Source organism: Cygnus atratus, chromosome 3 (assembly GCF_013377495.2).
Source record: "Cygnus atratus isolate AKBS03 ecotype Queensland, Australia chromosome 3, CAtr_DNAZoo_HiC_assembly, whole genome shotgun sequence".
In the NCBI taxonomy this organism is placed as follows: Eukaryota; Metazoa; Chordata; class Aves; order Anseriformes; family Anatidae; genus Cygnus; species Cygnus atratus.
In genome coordinates, this window is record NC_066364.1 from 59,597,906 (window position 1) to 59,620,304 (window position 22,399).

Below are 22,399 nucleotides of genomic sequence, written 5' to 3' on the forward strand. Positions count from 1 at the left end.
AGCCACCTTCCCATTCAGTTTTATGTTACTCAGTTTAACATTTAGAAAACCAAACTTTAAAACCCTCAATTGGCCGTGAACATCTTCATCTTGTTGCAGCCTCACAGCTGAAGAGTGAGGTGAATCAACACACAGCCCACAGAATCCTTAAAATGAAGCCACAACACAGAAGCGTGAAATTGGGGGAAAAAAATTTACTTAATAAGTGCTGCTTATTACCACTTTGCAGCCTGAAACTCACTTCTTATTTGGATCATACAAGACTGCATTGTAGCCATGGAGCAGCAATTTCCCTAAGTGCTACAGTCCAAGCCTGAACAACCACATTGCCCGATTTAATAAAGCTACTGCCTAATGATTCCACAGGAAGTGCAGCGCCCACTGGGCATGCACGGAAAAAGCACGAGCAGCAAACACCAGGTATCAGCCTACAAAGAGGACAACAACCAGCCAAGCAGGCAGGGCAGGTACAACGAAATCTGTACTGCAGAACAGCAACGCCTGGGACCGGTCACAGGAAGAAGGAGAGCTGTTTCAGCCAGCACCTACAGCTGCTCCTGAATGTGAGCTATAATAGTGAGGGGTCACCCCCCCGCCACTTTTACTTGAGAAGGGACAGATTGGGTTTTAGTCACTGCAAAGAGACCATAGATCTAAACCCAGAAGGACTAAAACTAGCAGCGGAGATTTAAAGTCATTGATTTTCAGTTATTATTCTAGCTCCTGAGCCCAAAGAGAATAAACAGGATCAGCAAAGCACTCCTTCGTACACACAAAAGGGAAGGTGCTCCACGTGAGGCTCTGGCTCAGCTACGGCTTCAAACGGCAAATAAGCACAGTATACAACAGCAGCATGCTTACCTTTCAGAAATGCACTGTCAAAGATCTTACACATGTTGGCTGGGTACCTATGAAGAAATCACCTACTCGTTTCCAGTTGAACAAGGGAGTCAACAAACAGCACACCTGGTTACAGACTGCGTGGAATCCAACCAATTCCGGAGTCACTTCAGGGCACATTATTGGAATAGGAGAATTAACTGTAAAAATGACACCACTACAAATTGTTTAGCTTTTGCTTGGGGGTGACAGACTTCCTCAATTTATTCAAATCCAATTCAATGCGTTCTCCTTCTGTGCTTTGACTGAAAGTACTTGACTAAGGACAGACACTGCAAAAATATTCGTGGATTGACCTTTTATAAACACCATTACATATAACAAAACCTGGTGTAGTTGCAATAAAATCAGCATATTGGAGTTTTCTGCCGTGAGCAGAAGTACCTCTTTAGAACTATTAGTGCAGTTCACTTTTACTGAAGATTTTAAGTAAACCATAACACTCCTGTGCCATACACCTTGCTAACCCTACGTTAGCCTGGAGTAAGAGTTCAACAGAGGAATTAAAGACAAAAAACCCCTAACCTAATAAAAACCAACTCACCCTCTCCAAGAGCACACTTAATTGCAATTAGCTAAAAGTCAGCAATTTGATTTCAAGTTATTTATTTAATTCTGTCTTAACTGAATGTATTACACTGATTATTTTAAAACAGGGTAATATAATACATCAGTGCAGAGGAACAGTACCTGAGGTATTTATGTAATCAAATGAGGAATGGAATGAAGATTGTCCTCAGAGCTCTAAGTGCTGAGGACTTCATTGGTACAAAAGAGTGAGAAAACACTAAGTCTTGTACCCTTTTCTGTTAGGTTTTATTAGCTTCTCACATTTCTAAATAGAATCGTGCCCCCAAGTGACCGGAAACATAAGTAGCAGTGTCTGGAGTTCAGGATCTGCCTTCAATTCTTTCAGTTCAACTGTGATCATTGGTCTTACAGAGAAACTGACACATGGGATTGAAGTAATGCCTGTTCTTCTAATGTGGGTGTAGAGCACACTAAATGCACATTGTTTAAGTAAACAATATCTGACCATGTGATCAATTATTACGGCTCAGCTGAGGGTAAGTCATTAAACCAAGTTGTAATCACTTTGTATTCATATCCTAAATTCTCCCTGGAAACTCCCTGAAACCCCAAAGTCCAAACTTTTCTCTGAAGAATAATTTATGCTTTGTAAGTGATGCACGATTCTGCAGCGTAAAATAGCTGCACAAACACCATAACCCCAACCCACCTAAGCAAAGAAAGCTTGTTCATTAAGAGGTCAGGCCATTAACACAGGAACCTTACTCAGGCATCGACATGGAAGCAGGGACATGCAACATCATCTCCTGGCCTACACAAGGAAATAGCTGTCACTCAGGGGGACAATTATAGTCAACCACTGACCTGGGTTTATTTGGAGCCCTTACAGATGGGCAGCATATTGCACACCAGCTTTATAGGACGTTTGATAGAGGGCTCTCTCGATAACCAAACTGCCATGTATTCTCCTCTATTCTTGCCCACAAGGAGGAAAATCCAACAGAATTGAACTGGATGAAGTATTTTACCTACCTTAAAGAGGCTCTGAAAATTGGCTGTCAAGAGATAGGAAGGAGCATGAGGAGCCCAGCACAAGGAAGACAACGACCTGCTGGAGCAAGTTGCTCAGACAAAATTGCAAATGTCTCCACTGATCATAGTGGTGTTTGCAATTGCACAGTGATTTTACAATCACTATTTAAATCACTTCCAAACTAAAATGGCTTAATTTACAGAGACCTTTCTTCCCCAAACTAGTCAATTACGGCACAGTAAAACAATGTAGGACAAGGCAAGTTCTGCCTTTTCTGCACATACTGACACAAATAGTGCCCTGGGGTGTACATGGAAGGTCCATTTTTCACTGTACTCTACCACCAACATAAATAAATCCCAGTCCCTCTTGTGCAGTCATCCACGTAACGCACAGTTTCATATGCCATTTTCCCCACAGAGCCATAATATTTTAACAAACAAGATAAAACAACAACACTAAAACTCTCCAAATCCGTAAAGACATCTGTTAGACATACTACTTCAAATGTATAAGCTACTTTACACAGAACAAAGCCTCTAGGAACAGCACACACAATTCATGCTTAAAGTTTTCAGAGATGGTTTACTTCTAAAAGAACTGTGAGGCTTCATGACTTCACCTCATTATATAAAGAAACACATTTAGGAAGATCTGAAGTATCTGAATTCCTCCTCCTCCTCCTCTTACCCTCTATATTCAGGTTATGATTTGGATATAGCAGATTCAAGTTCAATTCCTCAGCCTTGGAAAAGACCACAGAAGGAAATGCAAAGGATTGTAACAGCTGCTTAACCCCCCCTAAGTGACCAGCCTTTTCCAGGTTTTACTGAAATCGGTTAAAGAGTGAAATTTCACCCTAGATCCAAGAAATCTTCCTGATGACAGCAAGAACAATAAAAAAGGTATATTTCAACTAATTCCCACAAAGTCCAGTTCTCATTAACTGCAGCTAGTTGGAAATTTGTAGCAATGCCATTGTTATAGTCTCAGCAAGCTCTACTTGCTTTAGAACCACACCTGTACAAAACCACACTGTACACATAGACAAAATAGAATTCTGTTTTCTTACAGGCTGTGATTTCAACACCTCGGTGATTTTATTTACCTTTCACTTGGCCATCTGCATCCTTCTTTAGCTGAAAAATAACCGTGTGAATCTGCTGGTGATACAAACATGGTGGAAGAAATAGTTTCTCATAAATGTTTCAGCCTGTAAAAGGCATATAACAAAACTCTAATATTCCTCAGGGCTTAATCTATGGTTATGATTTTCTACAGTTACATAAAGCAAAATGGAAAGTCATATGATGCATTTAATTCAGCTCCCATTTTAACAACATCCAGTGAAAATACTGGCTTACAGAATGCTTGGGATGCGACAGAAATTAGACAGGAGAGGTATCACATGATAAAAGAATCACAGAAGGCGATCTCTGCTGGTTGAGGTTGGCCTTTTGGGAATGTGTTTTATGCGAATTGATGATTGTGCTGCCTCAACAAACAGAAAATAAGTAGTCAGCTGAAAGCAACAGTCTTTATGAGAAAGAATCTCTCAAAGCCAGACAGACTTGCCCTAGCCATATGTGATTTTGGCTACTGAATGACTATTATTATTATTTTTAAATCATTTTTAGTATGCTGAGCACGTGCTTCTCCAGCAGGGCTGATTTTCAGTGTACACGAACAAGTCAAATACTCTATCGCTGACCTTGTCAGAACCAAGCAAGGGTAGATTATGACATTCTTACTGACTTCACAGCTACTGTTGAGCAAAACCCTACCACGACCTTTATAAATCTGGGGAGCTGGGAAGGGAGAAGCAGTGAGGGAATATGAGTGCCTCAGCTGAGCTGGTGTGAGTTCTGTAACCGTTTGATTAGCTTCTATACTGGAAATTCCCCTAACTCAAAGACCGGCTGTGTTTTATCAACACCAGGCTTTGTTTTGTGCTCTCTATCAAAATGCAGCATACTGCTTCTACTGCTGTACTGCTTCTAAAGCAACAACTCCTAAACCTAGTTTGCAGACATCAGTGGAGCCATAGTAGTTACCTATGTAACCTGTGCTATCCTTGGTCTTTGGGGATTGTACAGAATTTTGTAGCTCTGTGGGAAAAAAAAAACAAAAAACAAAAAACAAAAAAAAAACACACAACTTAGAAGCAAAGCAAAAGCACAGGAGTCTGCTTCCTCTTCGACCCACACACAGGACAGAGGCTTGAGAAGAATGTGGGGAAAAAAAAACCAACACACAAAACCCACCGCTAGCTACTTTATCTTGCATAGTCCCTGTCACAGATCCATGAGTCAAATCTTTCCAGCTGAGGAGAAGGGGCACCTACTCCTTCAATCCTATCTTTCCTACTCTTACAGCTGTGCAACCGCCCTTGTAAAATTAATGCAACTCCCAATCTGCTCCTATTTGGAGCTTGTTTTAAAACCAAATGTTTTCCCTCTTTTTGCTACACACAAAAAATTTATTCTGTCAGATTCAAAGAACTGTTGACCTTCATCTTCACACTTGCAGGAAGCCTGAAATAAACATATTTTAAGGCTTTTAAATTAGGCTTTTTGTTTTACTTATTTTACTCTCAAGTTTCCACTTGCTGAAAGATCAGATTTCCTTTTGTACTGAGGAAAAAAAATAAAATAAAATCACAACATAGCCTCAATGCTCTCACCTGAATAGGCATATCCCTATTATATCCCTGGCAAAAACAGATCTGTAAGCAGGCGGGACTTGGTTTGCCATAAAGACATATTTTTTTGTTAGCTTGTCTTGCTTCTGTGAATTACTCTCTTCCCTTGCCTATCCAGTTGCAGTACACAAGCGACCAACACAAAGTATTTGAGAGTGGTACATCCTGAAGGAAGACAGAAAGATTTTCCTTAAGTTATAGCAGCTGTCATTATGCTGCCACATAAGTGAGAGTGTGACCTATGAAACCAAGTTCTGTCATTCAATAAAAAAAGTTCCGTCTCCTTCAATAAACTGATTAAAAAACCTCAATAATAGTTTCACCACTTGCAAACCAGACAGGTTGGAGCTCTATACCTCTCTGCCTCTTCTGCCTAAGGCCTGCCGCTCTGCACTGAATACCAAAGAGAGCCTTGAAGCCTTGATTTTTGCAATTCCAGCTGCTTTTAACAAACAGCATGGAGAAACACTCCGGACTGGTTCCCTCACTCTCAGCTTACAGAGTGCTGATAGGCAAAACATGAGTTTGAATCTTGCCAGGCTGAGGAAAGTAGACTGCACTCCCCAGATGTTGCTATGGGATATTATAATCACTTGTTTCTACAGAAGCGTTGGAAATGTAAAACAGAGCAAGGATCCTTGCTCTCTAAAGAACAGCTGAATGAATCTTTTCATAGAACCCTCTAGAAGTTGGGATCCCAAACACATCCAGCTGCCTTCCTGGCTGAAGTTTCCAAGAGAGTTTATACCTTCAGGGTCCTTAAAAATCACCAACCAGTGCACTCTTCCCCAAAGAAGCTCAGAGAGCCTATTACAACCAGCATCAACTGTACCAGTTTACCAGCAGCTTATTCAAGGCAAAAGCAGTCTACAACTCCTAACACACTTTCAACATAAATCAACTGCACGATTGGATCAACAGATCAATAAAAATCTGTTCCTTAAAGTTAAAAGGGTGCTAAGCTAACCCAGCTGTTACCTGATCTAAATGGTCCTCTCCATTAACAGAGAACAACCCAAACCGAAAACAATACTTCCTATTGATTTCATTACTGGTGTGCTTAACCAGCACAGACCTTTGTTGATCAGTAACAGTGGGCTATAGAATTAGGAAAGAAAGAAGGTAAGGAACACAAGTATCAACATCACAGCAGCAGCAGCATGCAGATGCATTATGAAGTGCTTGATATTTAAGATATGCTTTTGATCTTTTATATGTATGGTATATTAAAACCAGTTAACCAAGAACCAGATCAAATTTATTACTTTTGGCAGGGCTAAATAATTCAACCTAGAAGTTGTAAAGTACTACTGTAAAGATTTTAATTCCAGCTAATGCTGCTTCCTATAAAACTGTTGTATCATGAAACCTCTGAAGCACAGTATTGCCTAAACCAGGAATATAGCTAATATTAATAATAGCTAAAAAGTATTCAAGCCCTTAGACAGCCCAATCTGAGAACTTCTAAACCTGAAAACAAGTAGGTAATTGAGGGGAAAGTTTAAAAAAAAATAAATGAATGTGTCTGCCACAGGCTGGAAGCTGCCTCTGGAAGATGAAGTTAGAAGCCACGATGCTGTCAAGTGAAAGACTACAGAACTGACTGAGAAGATTTCAGGAAATAAAGCACAAGGGCTTACAGAGCCAATTTTTAGTTGAGGAAGCAGAACCCTAATGTACAGAAGACTAACGTACAGAAACTTTTCAATAAGGCAAAACTACATTTTTTCTTCCTAAAAGATTTAATGACTTCAGAAATCAAGATTTAAAGAAATTATTTCAGCCCAACCAGTGTCACCAACCTGTGCTACAAGTACCAACTCCTAGAACTTGTCTAGCAAAACAAAGGTCAAAGTTTTTATTAAAACTGATACGCTTAACTGATCAGACTTAATCTGAAGTTTTAATTCTACATGCACATGAAGTCCTTCAAAACTTTGCAACCATGCATGCCAAAACCTAGCTGGTGATGGCTAGCTCCCTTATGACAAACAGTACTCTTTGCATGACTTGCAAAATCAATTTATATTTACTTTTCATATAAAATAAACCTATCAAAGAAAGATATAATGGAAAATGGAGAAACGGGGAAACAACTGAGAACCCTAAATGCCCTAACTTACCTCCAACTTCAATACCTTAGTTCGGTGGCTAAAATATTAGGTGGGATGAGTCTGAGCAAAGGCATGTTAACGCTTGCATAACCTTACTTGCATATTAGATATGTACATCCAAGGACAAGCTGTAAGGCCATGGCTTCGGTCCCTGATAGGCACTTCAAGCTCCAGCAAATATTTGATGCAATCCTTGTGCAGCGAACACCCCAACCTACAAGCTTAAGGTGCCATGTAACCGGCCAGAACAAAACTGGCTTTTTACCAGCAGCTGTCTTACTAATTATACATTCATTCTGTGAATACAGAGTGATGCTACACTTCTCCGGTACACATCACACTTAACCACACATCTGAAGGACTCCATCTGCTTTGTGGTGTGCCACGAACACGTCGAATGAGCAGGTGAGGTCAAGGAGTGAATTCCCATGAATGAATCTGAGAAACTAATGTAGAACGTGAGGCACCACTATTAAAGTTTCATATCAACCTGCATAAATTCAACTTACAGCATTGTGTGATCTTCTGGATGTTAGAAGTTATGCGCTGGGCTAGCTGATTAGGATCCACAAAGCCGGCGCTGTACGACATGGCTGAGGAGATTTACTGTCAAGATCATCCACGATGGGAATGGCTCTCCACCTGTTAAGGACACCTAAAATCGCACCCAGAAAAGAGAGTTATGTTCTGCTCATTCACTTGCAAGGGTCTTCATTAGCATAAAGAAACACACAGAGGAAAAGATTAAAGAAAACTCCACATACTAATGTTTACCCTCTTCTGCAACAGAGTACTTCAAAACAGAATTCAACAAAACTTTTCATAAGTGCTAAATAAGAATATGACACACGACATCCTTTTAGAATTTCCTACAGTAAGATAACTTACTATTAAGTTTATTGATATTCACAGCTTAAGATCTGCAATTACTCTACATCAGCTACCTCACAGAAACTACTTCTGTTGTCAAACTTCTAACATTTTCCCCAGTGTAAGCAAAGAAAAAGTATGTGTTTTTGTTTATTGCCATTACAGAAAAAGTTGAACTTTTATTCTGTGAATGCCAAATCCTCTGATGAATTATGCCCCAAACCAATTGCATGGTTATTTCCATACCTTATATAACTTATCCCACCAACACAACAGAGCACGTTAAACTGCTGGGAAAAACAATGACATTTTCTTACAAGGTATCAGAGTGAATGAGGCACCCTGTGTCCTCCTAAGGCCAATGACTTTATCAATTTCAGTTTTAGCTGTAATCAGTTTCACCTGAGTTCTGTGAATTGCTATTTTATACCTTCTCAGCTGCTGTGTTTCTCAAGATGAACTCATTTTTCTACAGCCTGCGTATACAAATTCATTTGTAGTGGTGTTTTTTTGCACCTAGAATTATCATATCTTATTTTAAAAGGCCAAAATTCAGTAACACAAATATACTTACAAATACATTTGCCCTAAAAGGGCACACATGCAAATATACAGCATGTAACTAACTGGAAGCATCCTAGTCTGCTTTCCTTCATCACAGGCCAAGTTCCAGCCCAAGTTCAATGATGCTCTAAATCCAAATTAGCTAAGGATACGTGTGCAAAATGAAACTGGCAATTTCCACTGCATCTACTCTGCAGTGAGGACACAGACTAATCAAGCATATGTGCATGCAACGCAAACCCACAATTTCAGACAGGTCACGCTTAGTTTATTTCACCCTTTCCAATCTCCTGCACATCACATTCACTAGTTCAACGTTTTAACCTCGACAGTTCCCTGCATTTCCAGTTTGACCCAGACCGTGCGCCTCCCGTGCAAAGCACTCTTCTCCTGGGCTACCAGCTTCTCATTAATAGGCACTGCTAAAACAGAGTGAGAAAGCCAACTGACTTGTCAAGGGTGATACCGGCTGTATGGTCTGCAAACTCAAGTCACTCAAGTCCTTATGAACTTTAAAAAAAAAAAAAAAAAGCACAACACAACAAACTAATTAACAATTCTTGTTGCCAAGTAAAACTTTTTTCACCTTCGGAAATGCCATGTATTAACACAGTACAGCAATACCCGGTTGTTTTACAACAGGCCTGTTCGCATATGACTGTCCGGGAGAGCAGCTGTAGGTGAAAGAAAAACCAAACCTTCCTGTGTTCACCGTTTCTGGCAGAGTTGCCAAGAGATTGCACTGGTCAGCCCCACAAAATGTCCCATGCCAGAACTGCATTGTACATTACCTGTGCTAGATGAATGAGCTGCTGCTACCGTGCAGACAAACCCTCCATGTCTTTGAAAAGGCTGCTGCACCGGAGTCCCAATTCCTGTTTGGAGGCTTCAGGCCCTGAAGTATCCCCTAGCAATAAACAATCTGGTTGCAGACGAAGAGACAGCAAGAGTATTTGCATTCTTCTACGGACTTGCTGTACTGTCACCCACAAGTCACTCTGCCTCTCTGCAGTGTAGTTCCTATCTTAGGCTGTACTACATGCAGATTTGTTATTTTGGGTCACAGGCTAAAGCTTGAAGTCAGACAGCCTAAATCCCACTTGTCTGGACCAAAATTAGCGTAACAACCCTTGATCTCTTCGGAAACTCCCGGCAATACTGCATTGAATCTGTATTTTAAGCCCAAACCCTTGCAAAATTTATAGCAAGCGAGTGGCTCCGCACCTTAGTACGTTGTATTTCCCACTAAAATGATAGAAGTTCTTTACTTAGTCAATCATAGACATAAAATCCAAATAAGCCACCTAAAAGATGTCAGTTCAAAAAAAAGAGAAATTCTCCAAACTGTTGACGCTGCTTTTTCCTTTTAGAAGTTACAACTGTTTCTAAACACGTTAGCAGCATGCTAACTGGAATGCCAGTACTGGCTAAAAATACTTTTTAGTTAAATATTATATTTAATGTTAAAAGTTAAACATTAAAATGCAGTTGCTGAGCAGAAGAGCCAGCAAGAGACCAATCATCTTGTGCAAAAACATTGCAGAACTGAAACAGAGCTTTAGGGTTGTTTTTTCTCCCCTCACATATGTATTCACCAGGCAGCTGCATGTAACGTTTTTTTTTCAGCCATTCAAGCGTTGACAAAAGGAAAGTGCTTGACTTTTTTTGTCCTGAAAATTTCTACAGCTGACTTGAGGTATCTTTAAACAAGCTGCATTGCCCTTTACTGTGGTGCTCCATCAAATGTACAGATTATACAACACACAAGGCTTGGAGCTTTCCAACTTTCTGACCACACAGCTGGGCAGCCAAACACAACACATAAAGAGAGGATGTTCAGATGATAATACTGTGAAGTCCACAGGATACAGGTTAGCATATGTAGTCTTCTCTAATGAAGAAACAGCACCCTATCTAGAGTAGGTGAGAGGAGTAAAATTACAGCTGTAATCAGACTATGCTGTATAGTACTGAGTCTCTGACCCACTTGTACCTGGAAGCTGAACAGTCTCCATTGCTATTTCTATAGTTCTCATTTTCATAACGCACAAAACGATAACAGTTGACACAATTCATTTGTATTTTCTAAATGGCACTTGGTATTTAAAAAGCCTTCTGCTTCTAGACAACATGAAACAGCTTCGGCTTTTGACAAAACAACAGCAGGTAGGGTGAAAATATTTCTAACAAAGCAACCATGTATCTAAAGTGCTAATATTCTTACAGTTTCTCAAGTTGCTTCTTTGGGAAGTCCACTCAGTCATTTGAAAAAGTTACAGTAAAACGAAAAAGGAAGGGCGTTGGGTCGGGCAAGGAAAAACACTTATTTTAACCAAGATTTATAGACACGTTGTAGGATAGCAGTGTGAATCCACAGCTGTCTTAACCCATACCAACTCTTCCACCCGCAGTGGTATTCCAGAGCACAGGAATACCACGAGTTGGTGGTAGGGTAAGCTCCTGGTCTCTGACAAGTCTGGGGAACAGACTAGAAAGAGGGGTTAAGTGGTCAGCCATCAGCTTTCATCACTTCCCAGCCACAGGACAGCCCAAAGGCATGGAAAATTTTGTATTTACTTTTATCTAAAACAAAAAGCAGCCCCCACCCCCTCAAAAAAACCACACCCACAAACGGGAAGTGTGAGCTTCTTCCTCATTCTAGTTACAGCAACTCAGGCGTCCGAACTGACCGACCCCCCACCTCCACTCACGCACCCTTCACTTGTTAGCCCAGAGTTACTCACACCCCTCTGATAGCTGAGCCTGGGGAGTCCTGCCAATGGCAAGGGTCAGGATTTCAACCACCAGGGAAAAGAACAAACACGTACCAAGCACTTCCTTCTAGACAGGCAACAGGAGCCTTCATCAAGGCTGCATTTCCATAGAAATTATCCCTTTTCGGTTCCACAATACTTAACTACTCCATCATGAAGCATTTTGATATTACTGCTTGCATGACTTTTTAAATGGGAACTAACAACATGGTGCAGATCAGGGAAGTGCACTTTGCATTCAAACTGGAACACAGCTACACTTGTGGTAGTCTTCAGTTCCTCTAAAAGTTTCAGCCTGGTACGAGCCTTTGATTGTACCTCTTACCTTCTGCTTGCCATCTTTGTTTCTGATTGTGAACATGCTTAGAGGCAATGAGGCTTGTCAAACCTCTGAAAAAAGTCCAAAGAACTGAGTCTGCTGATACAAGTGGGAAAAAAAAAGAATCAGAACACTTACTGCTTGAAGCAATACCTTGCTGTACATACATGAAATGTAAAGAATTCAAAGGATCAGTGAATATTTTTCCTAATTTCTACATTAACGAGTTCCTACTTATCACAGTCACTCCCACTATCCCAACCAACTAATGCACCTTACTATCAACTTGCTTTCTAGAAAAGCGTTCATCGGGCCCAGAAAAAATCCATTTTTCTCTTGGCTACTTCCAGTAAGATCAGTGCTGATTGCAGAGACTTCTTTCCGCTGACCAGACAAAGAAGGGGGAACTCCACAACCAAGCAGCTCCCTGGTGCCATCCTTGAAAGCTTCCTCAGGACAAAATGATGTGATTTGATGAGCAGAGGATGCCCTGGAGCTCAGCAGCCATCACCCAACTCCACTACAGGCTCTGGTCAGCTACAGTTAATAAGCATCTTATACAAAACAGATTCGCTTTGTATTTTCTCCTTCAGATATTCTAACAGTTTTCCTTCTCCTACAAAAGTTACCAATACACAACATCAAGATAAAGAACATTTAAGCAGTGATTTTACTATTTAAGCAATACTTTAGGATCAGGACCTAGAAATGTTTACATGGATCTTTAACCTTCAGTATGCAAAAACTACACTTTGCATTCAATAAACATGTTTGAAAATTTAAATATGAATTAGGATTTTGCGCCTTTAAATATCTCAAGACAAGTCACGTGGTTTTCTTAGATGTGCTTTTGTTTTTTAAACAAGGTCACAGAAAGAAAGCTTTTCCTAAACAATTCCTAAATGTGACTTCCTTTGTAAACTACTCTCTGCCAAAAAGGGAAAAAAAAAAAAAGTTACATCTTTCAAATCGGGTGAAAACACCAGTCTGGACCAAACAGTCACAACGTTAGCTATAGAAGACTTGTGTCACAGGAACCGTTATGGTTAGTAAGATTTCCACGCTAGGGCATAGCTCAGCCCACCTCAGCAGATTTTACCAGCCCAATACTGAGATGGGACAGGATGCATCCACAGAGCGACTCTGGCTCCTGTCTAAGGCAGCCCAAAACACATCACACTCTTTAGAGAGCATCTTTTGCTGACCTTGGCAGTAACTATGAAGTAAAATTAAACTTAAAAAATCAACAACCATAATGCTCTTGTACAAGGGACAGACTGTATACGGTAAGGTAAGTACTCCCTGCTAGAGCATCAGAGGGATCCTCATAACTGACTCATAGTAACTGACCAAGTAATATACCCCAGAGAGTTAAATCTGTCACTACTTTCTCCAGAGGGGATGAGTGAAGTAAGTTCGTTGTGTCTGGATGCATCTTTTCCCCCCAATACTTGGACTAAAATACTTGACGAAACAGAGCACATTTTCCACTTTGTGTTCTACAGTTCCTGATGTGCTGGAATCCTGGTCCACAGAGGCATTCTGGGGGCTTCTGTAACACAAAACCAGCTATGGAGCATAATGAACATGCAAATAAAACAGCACCAAAATTAATTCCTCCCTGCCTGCTTAAAATAAATAAATAAGCTTTCCTGATAAGCTTATCATCTGGTTTCAGGTAGAAGTAAGCTTAAATCCAAAGAGGAAACAGAAAAGCAAGCAAATTTCAATTAAAACTTGCTTTGCTCTAATGCAGCAACACTCACGTAGAAGATGTCAAAAGGTACCTTCCTATCCCAGTCTGCCCAACTCCCTCGGCCTTACCTCACCAGTCACGCTGAAACACATCAAAAACAAACTTACACCATGACTAAATGTATTTTTTTTTTTAAGATAAAAAAAGAATTATTAGACTGTGTAAGTGGTCAGTGCTATGGTCATTCCCCTAGAAATAATTCTGTTCCAACAAAGACATAACAGTTACATTTACAGCATAAGCGTGAAAACTTTCCAGTGCAAAATAAAATTATGGAAACCTGAAATACTATTGGGCCTATTGGACCATACACGGCTAAAAAAAAAAAAAAAAAAAGAATATACTTATTGTTGTCCGATTCATCCACATCAATATTTATAACGAATTAAGTAGAGGAAGAGCATATGTAAATACATACAAGCCTAATAACACGCTAGTTCTCAGGGAAATGCCACAGCAGAGGGAACTGTGTTTTTCTTAGGAGCCAAGAGGAAGCCGAACACCGGGAACTGGAATCACACCGGTAAGCGGAGCGGTGGGCACAGGAGGGATGAGAAGGGACCAGAGAGCTGTCGCAAAGCGCCAAGCTTCTCATGCTGGAGACAGACACACAATGCCTCAAGGGGAACCGAGGACAGGCCGGCACCACCGAACAGCACACCGCATGCCCTCACCTCCCCAGGGGCAGCTCGTTCGTTTTGGGCCACACGCTCACATCAACCACAGCCACAGAGCAGTTGTCCTTGCACAAAACCTGATGGCACCCGATGCCATGGCAGGCCTCCCCACGGCCTACCAGGATGCGGAGGATGAAATAGAGCTCCCTGTTTTAATTTTTTGCGAGTTTCCCTTCAATGTCAGCCACCAAGCAGCATTACTTAGCATTTTTGTGTAAGGCTACCAGAGATGCCTCTTGCAACCTTACAAGGTACACGTACAACCAGGACAGCGTAACTTTCCCTCTGCCTTCCATCACCAGCACCCACCCAAAAACCCAAAAACCCGAAGCACAGGGGCTGCAGCGCCCACTCCACCTGCCCACCAGGGGCAGGACATCTCGGAGGGCACCGAGCACCCCCAGATGCCACCACCCAGCCTCAGGCAGGAGGCAGCACCCCTCGCTCTGTGCCAGGCAGAGCAAAACCCCCCCTGCTCCCCCGCGCAGCTCCAGCGGCTCAGCGGTGCCAACGCCGGCCCGGAGGCCTGACCGCCAGGCCGTGGCTCCCCGTTTCCTGCCTCCCTCCCCGCCGCTGCCCGGCTCTGCTCCCCTCAGCCCCGCGACAGCCCCACGAGGCGCATGTCGACCCGGGGCAGGTGCCCGTCCCCCGCTCGGCTCCTGCTGCCAGCCGGCAAGCGGCGAGCTCCGGGCCCCGGCCGCCCCCCGGGCGCCCCGCCGAGCACCCAGCCCTGCTTTCGGCCCGCCCGCGGCCCCCGCCCGGCGCTCCCCGGGGAAGGGGGCACGGAGGCGGCCCCGCTCCCGCTGCCCTTACCCGGCCCCGGCGAGCCTGGTCCCCCCGGTCACGGCTGAGGCGACGGCGAGAGGACGGGCGGGGAGGACGGGGACGGTCCGCCCTGCACCGCCCCGTCCTAGCGCTGGGCGGGGGCCCGCCATGACGGCGGCGGCGTGGGGAGGAGCGGCCGCGGGGCTGGGCAGGGTCGGGCCCGGCCGAGAAAGAAGAGGAGGAAGGAGGAGGAGGAAGAAGAAGGGGATGAAGAGGAAGGCTGCGGGCAGGGGGTGCTGCCGTGTGGCCGCCTACGCCCGGGTGAAGGGCTCGGCGTGGGGCGGTGGGGGCAGCCCGCTTGTTGCCCTTCACACAACATCAGCCCCGCAATGTGTGTGCTGTGAAGACCAAGGTTTCCACTTTTTAACATCAAAAATAAATAAAATATATATATATATGACTGATTGTAGGCTCGTAGAGAGTGTTCGATCTAACCGAGTGGGAAGGGATGTCCAGCAGGCAGGCCTCGTGGTACTTGCACCTCACGCAGTCTCAGGCTTGTGAAGGACGCTCCACAGAGGAAATGCACTCGTGCACCTTGCCAGCTTCTCTGTAAACCACAGTCTGGCATGAGGGGAAAAGAAGGGGGATGTGAGAGCATAAGGTCAGGAAAAGATGCGTCAGGAGGTAGGGAGAAAGTGTGCACAGGGAAACAAGCACGCACTGTCGTTATGTTAGTATCATGTGTGACCTTTAGTGCCGATCACCATGTCTGTATGGAAGTGGGCACTTACAAGTAAGCTGAAGGTGAGCGGGAAATTATAAATGTGTTTAAAGATGCCTAAAAAAGCTGAAGCAATGGGAGGCAGAGCCAGAAGCTGGGACCTGGGGCTGACCCAGTTACCTGAGAACAAGCGACAGATGAGCCTCTAGGCCTGCACGGCAGCTAGGAATGCTTCTGGATCCTGCTCCGTTTTTCAAAGGGAAAATTACAGGATCGAATGTTTCCCGGAGCCCCGCAGGCTGGGCTGCTTAATCTATGAGATGCTCACACACATTAAATGCTGCAGAGCAAACCACACAGTACTGGTGTCAGGCAATGCTATCTCCTCTGCAACACCCAGCCTGGCCTGAGGAAGTTGGAAAGTGCACTCCTCCTCCTCCTCCCCTGGAGCTGCACCACAGGCACGGGAGTTTACTTCTGCTACATCATAGATCTCAGTCACTGCTAATATTCAGAAATAACTAGAACAGTGAAAACCTTAATAACATTGTGACCAAGAAACACTAATAAAGTCCAATAAAATGCAAACACAATGCAGTGAAGTAAAAAGTCTGAAAAAGTACCCTTTACGTAGGTGGTTTTTAATGTTTCTCAAAGGATACTAAAATGAGAGACAACGTAGATTCCAAGACTAGTAAGTCTACATATATTTAAGTTAATAGATGCTTGGAAATGTCCAAAAAACTTTCTGATGTGCCTGTCTTCTCATTTGATGCAGGAATGTATACAAATTCACTCTAGTTTTAATATTCCATTTTGATTAGCAATGATCTTAGTGCTGCACTGGAAAATTTACCCCCACTTTGCTGAAACACTGGAGATTATCCAGGATTATCCCACTAGATGGTGCACTAATGAGAGTGTAATGCACTTCCCTTCTGAATTAAGGCCTTGCCTTGATTATTATCTCCAAGTTGCAGTCATAAAAACTCTATTGACCAAGCCAGAGCACTCAGGCTTTGTGAAGCCTCAGCTGGGCTGTCAGTTTTCCCCAGAAAACAATACACCTTTTACTATCTCATTTCAAATATGTACTTCCAATGATAATAATAAAATAATAATAATAAATGGAGCAGTGTTCCTTTATCAGTAACAATGCTTTATCTGCAGATCACCATTTTGGTACCTCTTTCTGTAGTTTGGAGGTAATACACAGTCATAGATCAATGTTCATTCTCTATGGAAATGCTTTCCTAGAGACACTGGATGTTTTATGGACAAAATGCTGGTTCTCACATGGTCTTAGATCACTTAGTATCCACCTTTTATTGTTTAATAACTAAAAATGTTTGTGATGTTATTCTTTAATGTAACCAGTTGCTACAAAGATATTACAGATTGGGAGGGAAGTTGGATTATAAAACAACCTTTCCATAACAACACTGTCCTTACTATGAAAATATTTAAATGGCCTCTATAATAGAATCATACAAAATAAGATACAGTTAAGAGACCGTCCAGAAAGTCCTATTTATTGATTGAGTACTGGTATTGATTGGGTCCTTAAAACAACACTGGGAAAATGTGTTCTGTTTTACTGATTTACCCTTTTAGCTAAAACGGCATTATTAGTTCAGTTTTTGCATAATTTCTTTTGCTAGCAAATATGAGTGTTTTCACTGGCGTGTAACATATGGGCAGGAATTGTGAAGAGGCCATCTCTAAGTGTTATATTCAGTGATGCAGGAAAGGAGTGCTGCTACACAATTTTATTTATAAACTCACACCATTGGCATATTTCCCACAGCTCCCACCTCAGTGTTATCTGGGTATTGAGTTCAGAACCACATGTTCACCTACTTACAGACTACATTTCCTACTTCTTTTGGAGCATGATCAATTGATTATATGAAATTGGGAAAGGTCTGGAGAAAGAAGGGGAAAAACGTTGAGACCATGGTATGCACAGACGCAGCATGGAGGGTATTCTGAATATTCAGCAGATACCATGGAGGGTGCTCTGGGTATTCACTGACTCTGAAGATCAAAGTATATGCCATTTTATATTCCTGTTATTTTACATAAAACTGAACTAATGGGGTGTCATTTCAAAAACACGCTACTCGTATTCATCATGGTATATGGTATTTGAAAGTGTTTGAAATTAGACCAAGACCAATGTAGTGTGATTTGGAAATGACACCCCTTCCTGCTCACCCAGTGTCTGAGTCCATGGTCTGCTCCACCTTCCTGCCTCCGTCCTGGAGTCCTCTTGCTCCTACAAGGTGTTGTCCCTGGGTGGAGGGTGATGGAGCACGGGGTGGCACAGGCGTCAGAGCTGCCTGTGACACAGGGACTTAGCAGCTCTTCATGCCTGCCTGACGCATGACAACGCAACGGGGAGGAAACCCAACCCTGTCCTTGTATTCCTAATGAGTGTCCTCTCTCTCAGGTGTGAGTGGCGTGTATGTGGTGCATAATTTACCTTACGGGCAAATCTCATTCTCTGCTATCACATTTCATTCGTGTGCCTCTGACATTAGATATAGAGAGCCATGCTACCCATATTTGCTACCTATGGCAAATTGTCTATCAGGCCTTCTCAGACGGTTGTTGTTAATGCATTCCATCAGCACGAAGAATTCCTGTTGTTGTTGTTGTCTACATTTGCTGATTTAATTACGCTATCAGCTTCAAAACCTGAAATGAGATTAGGTTCCTGTTACACCAGATGCTGTTCCAAATTTTGGCAGATGACTGTTTCCAGCCTGAGCAAGGTTATGGGCTGGGCTAATTACGTCGCAGAACAGCCTATAAATTTGCTTAAAAAACTCAATTGACCATTTGCATGTTAATTAGACTGGTACTTACTCTCTAGCAACAGCAATTAACATATAGTACATATTTTAAATAACCAGAGAAAAAAATTGTTCCCAGCATTGATAATGCTTCCTAAAAGAAAAAAAAAAAAGTTTACTAGCAACTTATTTTCAAATCTTTCTTTGCCTTGCTGTTTAATTCTCAAAGGTCACAATATGCTTGTATCTGCACTAGTGAAAAGAGCTGACATTATTATTGCAAAGCCTAGTCTTTAATTAAGAAGTTCTTGGAAATAAATAGTCTTTCTCTCTTCAGCCAGATCGTTCTAAAATGATAAAGAGTTATACAAGGCATAAAATGAAATGGCAATATTTTGTTTAGATAAAACAATACAAATCTACAAAAGAAAAGATACTAAAAAATAAAATCTATGGACTTTGAGGTTAGCAACTGGCTCTGATACAATCTGATACATTTGCATTTTGAAAATGAGGTCATTATTGAGCAACCAATCTCCATCATTTTACAGCTTATCATCGTTGCCATTTTACAATTTATAATTGCCTTCATTGCTTTTCAAAACCATGGAGAAAAACAAATACACAGAGGGATCGTGACAAAACTGGGCTATGTAAACATCAAAGGCAAGGAGCAAGAGGTGTGATTATAAAAATGTCACTGCTTCAAAATGCAGTGACAGAAGAGGACAGCGATCATGGCTCCTTCCAGATCTGCCTCACCTGTTTGCCTTGCCACTGTAGCTACCAATAGGCTCGGTTCTACTTCTCCCTCTCTCCATTGTCCCAACCTGTTCTTTAGCCAAAAAGGAGATCTAGTAATCATCTCCTCGTAATGTGATAAACCTTCTACTGCAACATAGGCAGTGGTAACCCATCAAGGGAATGAGGCTCATCCACTTTCATACAAAAAAGAAAACTATAAAGACAGATTATGCCATGGGACTCCAAAAAGAAGTCGCCAATTGAATACATTTATGAGAGTAATCTGTTGAAGACTGGTAGAAAACATCTCAAAAACAAACAAACAAAAACCAACCAACCAACCAACAAACAAACAAACAAAAAACCTTCAGTGAACTCAGTGGAAGTTCCCTTTCTCTATTGCTTTGGCTGCATTGAGTTCAGAAGAAAAAGGTGTCAATGAAAGATGTTTTTAAGATACCCCTATGACATGACTCAGTTTAAGGCTTGCATTTCTATATAGCTAAATGTCTAAACTTCTATAACATGCCTTGCTTAAGCTAGATACCCCAAACATGGATGTCTGGTGCCATTTTAGATGCTCATATGTATTCCACCTAGCTCCCTGTTGCTACTTATCCATGCTGAATGCCAGTCCTGTGTAGTCATCTCAGGTTCACTAAAGCATCTTAAGTGCCACTAAGGAATTGATTCATATCCTTAGATGTCCATTGACTACACTCAGAGCTTAAATAGCCATTCTGGCTATAACTATAATCAGTTTAGACATTTACTGTAATTATAGACACCTACCTCTGCACATTAAATTGAAGAGTCTTAATCTCAAAACTCATCTCACAATGTTCATTATGTTATTCCACAATGGTACATTAAAGATGTACTTCAGATTTTGTATTTATTTCTATGGTAATTTAGCACCTGGATTTCTCTAATAGTCTGATTCTGCTTCTCTCTCTTTAGCTTGGATTTGGGACCCTTACCATAGAAAGTCTACAGATGTATGCAATAGGGTTGAGGTTTTTACCTTCTGCTACAGCATGAGTAGAAAAGAGAAGCGTCTTTCTTTGGTTTCTGTCCTAAGAAACAGTGAAGATTAATATAGCAAATGGAGGGAATATCAGACACTGAGAGAATGGAGTGAGATTGAAAACCACTCTAACTACAGACATAAGGCTACATAAATGTCTCAGTTTAAAAATACAGACAATTTATGGTCGGTCTCCATTCAGGACATTCCTGAAAATAACACTTAAGTGCTCTTTCTCTTTCGTTCCTCCAGATATATGCTTGAGCTTTAAATATTTTGAATATATATATATTTTTTTTTCCTGGCTGAGGTCTTAAGGGTATAGACAAACCATAAAAAGATTTGAAAGAATCAGATGTCAGAACAGATTACAACATACATAGCTCATTTTTAACTGATAGAGGAAACCCTTCTTGCCATGAAAAAAGCTTAGCAATATGATAAAAAGAGTGAAAAGGGCTTTACTATTTAGTTTATTTTATTACATACATACGTTAAAATATGCAGCTGAAATCACTTAAATCGCTTTAAAATAATCACTTTATTGCCCTGATTTCCTACAGAATATCTGTTGTGCAACCCCTCTCTTTTGTTCTTCTACACGTAGGCCTGATTCAACTGCCTACTGAATTTAGTAAAAAATTAATCATGCTTTTCAGCAGGCTGTTGGGTCTATGCTGGTCTCTTACTATTAGTTACATCCTTTCTGTAGCTGTTTCTTCTTTTAGTGTTTAGAATCATAGATTCTAATTCTAATCTAATTCTAATAATAGATTCTAATATCTGTTTCTTCTCTTAGTGTTTGTCACTCAGAAAATATGCAACCGAATATAAGATGACTATAAGAAAGACTTTTTTTTAGAAGGCTGTTGCACTGTAATTTGAAAAATATTAAAAACTAATAATAGTTTTGCATGCCATTAACAGAATAAAAAGATAAAATCTTTACAGTTGTTATTTATATGCCTATTCTTTTTTTTTTTTAATAGAAAAGTTACTGCTGCTTGCTACATTTTTTTTCTGATAAAATATTCATAACAGTGAGGTGGAAAAGAACTCAATTATGTATAGTACAAAATTTTACCATGCAACTTAGTGTTGAACAAAGATCTCAACTTATCAGATGTCTACAGTTTTAAAATTGGCCTTATGGAATCACATAAACATAGCTGAAGAAAACTGAGAATCTACGCTGACATTTTATGCTCAGCACAAGAGCATAAGCAGATGTTATGTCCATAAGCAGACCCACTCACTTTGGAAACAAACAAACAAACAAAAAAGCATGTGGAATCTTAGGATTATCAGGGAAAATAAATTCAAAGAGCAACAAAAATAAAGTCATAATGATTATTATCTAGAGTTTTAGTACCCTGTGCAGTTCCTGTCCTCCCTCTCCCCCCTTTTTCTATTCCCTTTATGCAGTAGGATTGAAAATGATACAGAGAAGGGCAAAAAGCGTGTTCAAAGTTATGGAGCAGTCACCTTGCACACACTGATGAAACAGGTGAAGTTTCCATAGGATTGAATAGATACCACCAAAGAATTTAAGGTGTATGTCCCATTTGTAGCCTTCAGCTCGGGAGCATATCACTGTGGGCTAGGAAAATAATGTAAAAAATATCAGACTAATTTTGTTTTGTCTTCTGTTATTGGCCACTACCTTAGGTAGGCATTTGATCTCACCTGTAGTTGCATCCTTATGGTCTTTGTACTTAAAAACTGGCATACACCCTATGTAATTTGCTAAATCAGCACTATCTGCTTTGCTAAAAAAAAAAAAAAGCCTGAATTGCCTGTGAAAATATCTTCAGAAACAGGCAGGAACAGTATGGAAAAAGGACAGTCTTTTTTTGCAGCTGATTGCAACCAAGTTTCAAGCACTTGTCAGCATCACATAGCAAGCACAAGACCTTAACAAGGGAAGGTCATTCACAGAACAGCGTGTCTATTTAAATCTGGGATCTGCCCAAGCCAGATATTTTTTTAAAAAAATAGAAAATATGAAAAATACTAGCTATCTGGATGTTAAATAATATTCATGAGAAATACTATGATATAGCCTACAGTATTTTCTACAGTGTGTGCAAAAACCCTCGTCG

General features: G+C 41.2%; 1 protein-coding gene across 2 annotated transcripts in view; it reads right to left on the reverse strand.

Annotated features, from left to right (window-relative positions):
- Window positions 1-15,210, reverse strand: part of STX7 (syntaxin 7) — a 31,877-nt gene extending 16,667 nt beyond the window's left edge. The window contains exons 1-2 of one of the 2 annotated variants that reach the window (XM_035538536.1): window positions 15,053-15,210; window positions 7,789-7,934 (exon numbers count right to left, since the gene is read on the reverse strand). In XM_035538536.1, coding sequence (XP_035394429.1) covers window positions 7,789-7,870 — 82 coding nt within the window. In that variant the 5' untranslated portion in view covers window positions 7,871-7,934; window positions 15,053-15,210. Of the gene's footprint in view, window positions 1-7,788; window positions 7,935-9,504; window positions 9,634-15,052 lie in introns of those variants that run through there. The other variant, XM_035538537.2, reaches the window with a different exon arrangement.
- Between the last annotated feature and the right edge of the window lie 7,189 nt (window positions 15,211-22,399).